The sequence below is a fragment of the Chenopodium quinoa genome, unplaced genomic scaffold (genome assembly GCF_001683475.1).
Source record: "Chenopodium quinoa cultivar QQ74 unplaced genomic scaffold, ASM168347v1, whole genome shotgun sequence".
Taxonomy (NCBI): domain Eukaryota; kingdom Viridiplantae; phylum Streptophyta; class Magnoliopsida; order Caryophyllales; family Amaranthaceae; genus Chenopodium; species Chenopodium quinoa.
Window position 1 is genome coordinate 3,985,209 of NW_018742390.1, and position 10,213 is coordinate 3,995,421.

Genomic DNA, 10,213 nt, shown 5'->3' on the forward strand with positions numbered 1-10,213 from the left:
AGAAAAACGACGTCCATTCCTCTTCATTCTTATGTTTATAAAGGATTCGACGTCCAGGAAAGATCTTTACTCCCTTAGCCTCAAGGTTTTGAGGCTGATCAACAATTCGCAAACGCTCCATGAGCCAAATCTAAAAAAAAACAAAAAATATTTATTTTACAATTTATTACACGAGCAGGTGGCGCGCGCAACTGAATTAGTTGCGCGCACCCTCCACGTGCAACTCAGAAGATTGCGGTGGTCATGCCAGCGCAATTTCTTGACTTGCGCAGATAAAAGCCATAAAAAAAACGTACGTGTAATAGGAGTGGACTTTTCATGAAACCGTTTTTGTTAGGATCTCCTCTAAGGCGATTCAAGCACATAACGGTTTCCGCCAAAACCAAAGGAGCGGGTGAATTACATCCCTCTATTTGCTCTACTATGGACACCATTGAATAATATCCGTATTCTTTGCCTGTCCTAAGTAAACAATTAACAAAAAGACAATAACATAAAGCACAAATTTTAAAGCGTTGTTTAGTCATGTTGTCACGAGGGGCAACGAAGTGTTCAATAAATTGAATTAAATTCACGCTTTCTTCAGTTCCTATGTTGGTCATATCCTTGTCGGACAAACTAAAAAATCTTTGGAATATAGGTTTGGGATCCGACAAGGTAGGCGAATAAGTCACAGGGAGAGTGTTTGTAGGGAAACCTAGAAAGGCCTCGAACTCACCAGGAAGGGGGACAATTTGATCCCCTCTAAACAAGAAAAGATGGTGTTTAGAGTCCCAATGGTTGCATGAAGAAAATCAAAGTTAATCACTAGTTGCATATAATTCAATAAAGTGTCTAAGTGGTAAATTTTGAAAGCTAGTTTGTCCTCGATTGAAAGGGAAGTGACCCAATGCTTTAAACGGTGTTCAAAGGTCTTCTCCATTGTTCAAATAAAAAGAGGGAGAATATGATTTTAGAGAGATTAATTCTTTTTAATTTCTTATGTTACTAAGCAAATGAATGTTATATGAATAAAAAACCTACACAAAACCACATTTAAATAGACCCAAGAGGGGCAAATTTTCGGCAAATTCGGCTTAAAGGAAAGTTCAATGACAGGTGGCGCTTGCAACACCTGAGTTGCGCGCGACAACTGCGCGCAACAAAATTACATGCGCGCGACTCCCCTGACGCGGCATGTAGGTTCCGTATTTTGGCTCATATAATGACGGAATCTTCACGAGATCTTAAGACGAATAATACGCTTGCCTTCTAACACTTTGTGTCTCTTTTCTTACCTACTTTTTAATTTCTTTTTTACTTTCTTTTTTTATTATCTTATTTTCTTGTTTTCTTTTAATTTTTCTTTTTTCCATTGTTTTCCTACTTTCTTTTTCTTTTTATTTTTTATTATTTTCCTACTCTGTATTTTTCTTTATTTTTCTTTTTCCTTCTTTTTGCCTTCTTTTTTGGAGTTTGTTTATTTTTTTCTAGGGGGGTAGGTCGAGAACCCTTTCCCTCCCTCGAAAATTTTTCGCATTAATGTACACATAAAGAAATGACATATATACTAATGTGTTATATATACACAAGAAAAAAAATAGGTCCATCCCAATATCATGATTATATGGATGGCCTAAACGATAGCAAGTCATTAGAATTACCCCAAAATGGGGGCTCCAAGACTTGTGAGATAGCAAGAATGCGTATAACCCGAGACATGGGGGCTCCAATATCAATAAATAAAAACAAAATGAGATATTCATTCCATTCGAGCTTCTTTCGAGAATCGCCTATCTACAAAGGGTTTACATAGATCTCGAGTCTTACAATTTTCAAATGTATCACAATGATTTAATAATCATGTTGTTCCTTTGAAAACTAAGTTTGCAGTTAAACTTGGCCATTAAACATGTTACATACTCAAGCCATTTTCAATTGCAACTTCAGAAACTAATCTTAGCGCATAATTGTTGTTCCAATACTCCAATTTACTCTAAAGATTAGAGAGTATGACTAGTGTAGAGCAAAAATAACAAAATCATGATGCATAAAACATACATGCTCATACGAAAGTTTAGTACTCAATCATTCATCATGAAAATTGTATCAAGACACTTTATTAACATAAGACAAACAATTTCATGAGTTAGAATGTAAACAAAAGACTCCTGAATTTTAAATTAAGGAGTCTTCATTTAAAATTATTCTCCATTGTTGCACATATTGGAATTTTGCTAGGAGGATAACATCTACTTAAAAGAAAAAATTCGAATGTAGCAAGAATAGACGAAAAATTTGAACAACATTTCATTTTTTCCGCTTACTTGTTCTAATAAATGACCAATATTGCTAGACTTAGCAAATTTCTTTGTTAAAATAATAAGTGGTCAAAAAAATGATTTGAACACATTAGTGTAATCGTTTCGAAGATCCCAGTTGTTATCATAATAAGATGAAACACGGGATTTCTAGACCCATTTCAAGCAACATGAAAGGGTCTAATTACTAAAAACAAACAAGTCATTGAAGTCACCCAACATTAGGGGCTACAATATTCGATAACATAAAATGGGGGCTCAAAAACCCGAAGTATAGCCAAACTACTCTAGTTCGATGATGTCTTCAAGAATTTCCTAAACTAACTAAGTTTTATGCAAATCTTGAGATCACAGTTTTATAAGTGAATAATAATAACCATCGGTTATTTTTATCATTGATAAAACCAATTTTGAAACTTACGCATGAGAAAATAAACATGAGTTGCAAGTAAAAATTCATGCTATTATAAAAGTTCAAAATTTCATTGTAATTTTAATACATAATTGTTGGTCTAAACACTTCAACTTACATTAAAATTAATAAGTATAATCTATGTAAGCAAAACAAAAGAGAACACAAAGTGAAAATTAGAACAAAAAAAAAAGCACATATGTGCTTGACATGCTCATACAGGATCAATACTTTATCACTTCACATGAAATTTGTTGCAATATATTGCTTGAACATGTCACAACAACAAACAAACAAATTCATGAAAACAAGTCGAATAAAAAAACCCCCAAATTCAAAATTTGGGGTTTAACAATTCGAAAATCGCCCAAGTTCAGCCAAGAATGAATTATGGAAAATATGAATAAGGGACCAGATCTACTTCCTTTAGCTTCAAAAAACAAGAAAATCCAAGCTCTTTAGAGAGAGAAAGAAGCGAAAATTGTAAAGGAAGGAGAGAGAAAGCGAAATGAAGAATCGCGCTCAACGATTCTCTTTTGCTGACTCAAATGTCGTGCGCAACTAAATTAGTTGGGCGTGACATACCAGCGCAACTCACAAAGATGCGCACACTTAGCCAGCGCGACCTTCTGAGTTGCGCGCGAATACTGGTCACTAAAACCCCGGATTTTTGATTTTGATCTAGTTGATCATTTTTGAACGATTTTTGCTCGTTATTATTGTAATGGCGCGCAAATCATCCAAATATTTTTAATTGCTTTGCATATTGTAGTTTATTTTCTTTTTTGTTAGTTTTTTGCATCATATTGCATGCACACCGTGCTTTGTGCCTGCCCCAAGCATACGTTTTGAACATTTTTGGTAAGAGTGCCTTAAGACGTTCCGCGGTGGTGCTTTACGTAAAAGCACCCATAGACAGGATTGTCATTTTACTATACTAACGTTACAAATGTCCGGGTTTTGTTCTTTTTTCACGTCCGAAGCAAAAAGGAAGGCGTTTTCTTGCAGCGTAAAAATGCAAATGGCGTATCGTGCGGCGCAAAATTGTACGGCGCAGGTGATGCGTAAAATTTCACTCAGCCCAAGCTTTGCGAGATCTACCTCTCGAAACTAATAGGTAGAGAATTAGTGTAGGTGTCAGCTTAACTAGTCGACAGGCGCGCCGAACCTTCAAGAACAGACACTTCTTGAATGGGAGCAAATACGGTAGTTAGTGTGCTTACTAACTTACTGAACAATTAGGGTGTCGAATTAGCCCCCTCTATAAAGAAGCGATGAGACGATGTCGCGCCTATGTTGTAACACCCTAGAAATTCCTTTCCTTTAAATACACACTTTACTCTTTAAAAAATACGTTTTAGGAATATCTAAGACATTACTGCCACCGTGAAAACGGCTAAGGCAACTATCAAAGATACACAGCGGAAGACTTGAAAACCGAAACTATTTAAATAACACAATCTAAAATACCAAACCAACGAAAATAAAGTTGAAAATCAACAAAACCAAAGCCAATTAAAATCCACTACAACTTGGAACCATTTAAGGCCCTTATTCAAAACCGAAACAACCAATCTTTTGTGTTAGTCCATAAAGTAATATAATAAAATATTCAATACATAAAACACATCATATTCTAATAGAAGCTAGCATGATTCTCTCTTCACTCATGCCTCGTCATGAACATGCTTCAATACCTGAAAAGTGTATCTCTACTCGCCCCCACTACTCTCCATTAAAATGGATCATCGTAGGGCCAAGATAAAGACATGGCCAGACACAAACAACACACACAATCAACAAAGCTGAGTACATAGGCGTAATTAAACACACTAACATGCATTATCCTATCATCACACACACTTACCTCATTGCACCTGTTTACAAGCACACACAACAATCAACAAGACACTTTAACTAGACACTAAAAATTCATTTAGCGTTGATTACGCATCGAACGGGTTTCCAACTAATCCTATCCCAATAAATTGGGGTTAACTGACACGGGAGCTAACCGTGCCAGCAACAAACTAAAAGGAATGGTGTCCTTTGAATAAGTGTATTATTCTGATAGCGGGTTCAAAATTAATAGAAAGCTAATATATTTTGTAAGGTCAAGTGATCGGAATGCCTGGGTGGAGGCCGCTTTCGATCAGTAATATTAATATAATTAATATTACAGCTTAATCTTGACTGAACCCTTCGGGTCACACCCAAGCAAAATATACAAACCAACTCGACGAATTAATTCGGAAGAAATTAATTCGTCGCCCGAGTGTTAAATATTTAGACGTCGGTAATTCGAGCTTAGAGCATCGAAACAAATCGTCGGAAGTCGAGTCGAAGATAATAAGAAGACGAGTCGAGAAAAAGTAATAAATCAACAATGACCAAAATACCCCTAGCATCGGAACATCGAGTGCTAGGGGGTATAGCCGAGCTAGCAGCTCGCACCAAGTACGGGGCTTGCTAGCAAGCTGCGGCTAGCAGCCCGCACCTAGTGTGTGGCGTGCTAGCATGCTGCAGCTAGCAACCCGCACTAGGTGCGAGGCAAGCTAGCAGCAGCACGCACGCAAGTGCAGGGGCCTGCTGGCCAAAGGTGCTAGCAAGCAGCCCGCACTTTGTGGTGCATGGATAGCTAGGTCGAGGCTAGGGGCAGCAGCAAAATGAGAAGCCCACTTGGGTGCCTTGGTGCCCAAGTGGGGGTTGCCATGTGGCGCAAGGTGAGGGAGAGAGTGGGGAGCAAGTTTGGTCCCCATCTCCAAGTGGTCCTCACCTACTCCCTCATGTATGCTTGACACTTGTTGATTTGTTACTAGTTTGCTTAATAATTTTATTTTAGCTTTAAAATAGAATGTGAAAATCTCATTGCCCCACATTGATGGGAGAGATTTTCATACTTTCATCATTCCCTATAAATACCCAACTTGGGGCATTGGGAATAATGTTTCAGTGGGAGTTAAAAAAAGCATTCCATAATTTTGGGAAAACTCTTAAACTCATATAACACTCGGGTTTTGGTCGGACCTTGCTAACCCCAAGGTAGCGGACCTTAAAGTTGTGTTCGCCTTTTGTGGGTCGATACCGTTGGAGGCGCGGCGCTTGACGTGCTCGTAGCTTTCAAGTAAGAGCCCCGGTTTTTGGGCGAAGCTCGCTTCGAGGGTAAGATTCGTTATCTTTTCTTTGTGATTATTTATTTATGCTTTATGATTTTAATTATTGCGATTGGTTCCTCGGGTCGGGGTTTGTTTCCGTGGTGAGTCGGACTCACTAAACCCCAACAGTGGTATCAGAGCCCCGCTCATTTATTTTTATAATCATGTTTTTCAAGGTTTATTTTGGCTTAATTTTCTGGTTTAATTTGCTAATTAGATTAGTAGCTCGGTTTTATTTATTTTAATCCCGTTTTCAATGTCGAGTTTGGCCCAAAACCCAGATTTTCGCCCAAGACTACTGAATTTTGGGTGGAAAACGTGTTCTGGAAAGGTTTTTATTTATTTTAATTAATTTTGTTTATTTTAATTAAAATTTTGGGAGGCTAGGCCTCGGTTTTGAGCGGCATTGGCAAAATTTCATTTTGACAAGTTTGGGTGCTACCGACTTAATTAATTAGATTAATTAAGGAAATGCGGAGTTTAGTGGGAGCTTCAATTATTAATGACATAAATTATATAATCGGTTAAACAACTTTGACTAGTTTTAATTAGGCGTGTTAATCGGATTAACCACCTAGATTAGTTACTAGTGCGCGCGTTGTTTAAATGCATTTTACTTTGTTTTAATTTGTAAATTGCATGGGCAATTCACAAATAGTTAATGGATGAATAGAATATATATATTCTCTCTCACAGGTTTTATGAAATGGCAACTAGTGGGACCCAACTAGGATAGAAAATACGGACTACGTGCCGTTATGTATTTTTGTAAATCTAAATACGGTCTACGCATCGTTAAGTATATTTGTACTTTAATATTTAGATCATTCCTAGTTGTAGACACTAGTTTTTGCATAGTTTGGTTAAGTCTTGAAGACGGCGTATCTTGGAAGACAAAGCCTTGAATTGCAAATGAAGACCTTTTGAAGATATGAAGATCTCAAGGGGTCATGCTAGTTGCCAATATGCATCTATAATTTCGCTTTATATTTTATGCTTATATATATATGTGTGAATTATTCTTTAGATGCATGTTTAGGTTTTCTTGATGTTGCGATGAATAGTTAAGTTCACTTAAACCAACCAACATAGAAATCCTAGGTCCCTAATAATATTGAGTCAAACTTGCCTTTCCAAAACAACACTTACTAACCTAACGAGAGTGATGGTAGTCTACGCCAAACCGAGGTGCCATCACTTCTCCAAGGGGTATAAGGCACACCGGGTGTGCACGTTGGTTTTGGTTTAACTCATCGGTATGAGTGAGGAGTCCTCAAATACCGTGGCAAAAGAGATACATCGTCAAAGATGCATTAGATGCGACGATTATCTAACCAAGAGTGGCTTAGAGCCATTAGCAAGGCAATGCTTACCCTAGAAGATTGAGTGTTTAAGACAAGCCAAAGCATGCTTAACCACTCTTTGTTTTTTCGGATCTTGGAATCGCCTTATTTTCACAAAATAGGGACAAATTTTACGTGTGAATAAGACGTTAAATAAGTATTGAAAATTTGCATGAATAAAATTCAATCTTATTTAAGTATTTTTGAATGGTTTTTTCATTAAAATTATTTCAATTGTAGAATCATGTCTTCAACTAATGACAACGACCTTATGTACCCGGAACTTTCCGAAAAGTTACCATTTTTGCTCAATTTGGTGAACTTCAAGGAATGGGAAGATGAACTCCGAAAGACACTCAGTAATTGCTACCTAGAGCATATCTTGGACACTCCGATCTCGAGTTTCTACTCGAAAGGGATCATGAGTGATGAAGCTCATGAAGAATGGAGTATAGATTGCAAGAGAGTTTCTAAACTCATGGCAAACTCCATCCCGGATCAATGGAGAGGGGTTTTCTCCGGCTATTTTCCGGACATGATGCTCAAAGCTCTTGAGGATGTAGTCAATATGAGGGTCACCAAGAGTGCTAGGGGCAATTATGATGGTCATGTGGAGAATGTGACTAGGTCACTCTCCAAAATGAGGATCAAGCCACCGCAAGAAAGATGTCTCTCGAAAGAAAGACAAGAGGTATGGGAAAAGTCTACAGTGCGACACTTAGGCCCGGAATGCCACTTCAAGGTCATGTAATTAACATGACAAGGTTATTCAACCATCTGGAGCTAATTGGCAAACCAGTGGAAGACGAGCAAGCGGCTCACATGCTTCTTAGCTCTCTTCACTCGGGGTATGTGGGTCTTAAGATGCGTCTCACCGCCAATAGGGATACACTGTCCTTAAAGGAAGTCATCCAAGAGCTCCAAAATATCTATTCTTGCAAGAAGGCTAACTTTACACTTAGACCAAGGAAGAAGGAGTTCAAAGACAAGAGGAAGATGCGCTGCTTTTATTGTGGTAATCCCGGACACTACAAAAGAGAATGCGGCATGTATCTGGATGATGAGGCGAAAGGAAAAGTAACCTCAACCTCAGGTATCATCTTATACACTTGAATATAAGAAATTTTAAAAGGTATTAGATACCGAAAATTGACTCACAACACACTCCTTTTTCAGGAACTAAGTGAGCGGTGCTTTCACAAGAGGAATCGAGTTCGCAAGTAGGATGGAAGTGATCTATCCAAGAGAAACTTGTAATCTCATGATTTGTCTAAAGAAGTAGAACTTATTTAGTTTTATCTACCATACTTTGATGTATTTCCGACGTTGGACGTCATTTTCATCAAAGCAAGACCCTTTGTTTTGATGTCTTGAACATATTTATGGAATGACACTTTCACGTGTTTTTAGACAAATGTTTGATACCAATACAAAGAAATCTAAGACTACACAGTCCAGTCAAACTTACTTGTGGCATTGTCGCCTTGGCCTTTTCTTCACTCTGGGCAAAGTTTGATTCGCCTCATAAGTGGGATATTTAAACCCCTTCTCTACTAACCCTCTTCTAGGTTTTCCTAATTCCTTCCCTAATAAAACTTGTTGAAAATTAAACTTTCCTAAAATAAAACCCCAACTTTTAAATAAAATAATTAAATAAAATTTCCTTTAATAATAATATTAATTAAAATACTTTAATTAAAATAATTACAACCATTTAAATACTTTATAAAATACATACTTTATATAAAATGCGTATAAAAATACGGGGTATTACAGTCTACCCCCCTTAAAAAAGTTTTGTCCCGAAACTTGGGGAACGAAATTCAAACCTTTTTCCTTAATATGTATAGTATTGTTGTACTTTTTGTCACTCCTTTACTGTTTTATGTCTCTTTGAGACCATAAATACTCAAAATACTTGTTCAAATTCGTGCAAAGAGCATAAAAATAACTGAAATATAGGGAAAAAGCGCGAAATTCTACCGCATTCTACCCCCCTTAAAGAAAACGGGTTACGCCCCCGTAACTCTACATACCTGAAACAAATCTTGGTATTTCTTTTTCATTTCATCCTCTGCCTCCCAGGTGGCTTCCTCATATTCTTGGTTAGACCAAAGTAATTTTATAATCTTAACGTTCTTGTTGCGTGTACTACGCAGTTTACTGTCAAGAATCTTGACAGGTCTTTCTTCATAAGTTAAACTTTGATCTAACTCGATGGTTTCGTGCCGTAGCACATGGGATTTATCAGGGATGTACCTTCTCAATTGGGACACATGAAATACATCATGTACTTTACTACGCTCCATAGGTAAGGCTAACCTATAAGCTACTTTGCCTACTCTTTTTAGTATTTCATATGGACCGATGTATTTTGGACTAAGCTTTCCTTTCTTCCCAAATCTCATCACTCCTTTCATCGGTGAAACTTTTAGTAACACCTTATCGCCGATTTCAAATTCTTCTTCTCTTCACTTTAAGTCTGCATAACTCTTTTGGCGATCTTGAGCTGCTTGGATTTTAGATTGGATTTCTCTTACTTGCTTGACTGTGTCCTCAATCAACTGAGGCCCAAGAATCATAGTTTCACTAATGTCTTTCCAACAAATTGGACTTCTACATTTTCTCCCATATAAAGCCTCGAATGGTGCCATTCCTATACTTGTGTGGTAACTATTATTATAGGAAAACTCAATTAAATCCAAACTGTGTTCCCAATTTCCTTGGAAGTCTATTATACAAGCTCTCAACATGTCCTCCAAGGTTTGGATGGTTCTTTCGGTTTTCCCTCTGTGGCAGGGTGAAATGCTGTACTCATCTTAAGTATGGTACCAAAGTTTTCATGAACACTCTTCCAGAATTTTGAGAGAAATCTGGAATCCCTGTTAGAAACAATATCTTTTGGGACTCCATGTAACCTTACTACATGCTTGATGTAAGCCTTAGCAAGTTGCTCCATCTTCCAAGATTCTATCATTGGAATAAACACTACCGATTTCGTAA

The 10,213-nt window shown here is 37.4% G+C and overlaps 1 protein-coding gene across 1 annotated transcript; it reads right to left on the reverse strand.

The window, feature by feature from the left end:
• Nucleotides 1-8,389: 8,389 nt before the first annotated feature.
• Nucleotides 8,390-9,630, reverse strand: LOC110700888. The gene is made up of 2 exons (XM_021878472.1): nt 9,247-9,630; nt 8,390-8,446 (listed from the first exon to the last, which is right to left on the reverse strand). The coding sequence occupies exons 1-2, from the start codon at nt 9,628-9,630 to the stop codon at nt 8,390-8,392; spliced, it is 441 nt and encodes a 146-aa protein (XP_021734164.1).
• Between the last annotated feature and the right edge of the window lie 583 nt (nt 9,631-10,213).

What these genes read in the sequence shown, in the direction of transcription:
- LOC110700888 (XM_021878472.1), bottom strand. Translation starts at nt 9,630, where the DNA reads ATGAAAGGAGTGATGAGATTTGGGAAGAAAGGAAAGCTTAGTCCAAAA. An exon ending in AATACCAAGATTTGTTTCAG is followed by an intron (nt 8,447 to 9,246) that starts GTATGTAGAGTT and finishes TCTCTTGGATAG; the next exon opens with ATCACTTCCATCCTACTTGC.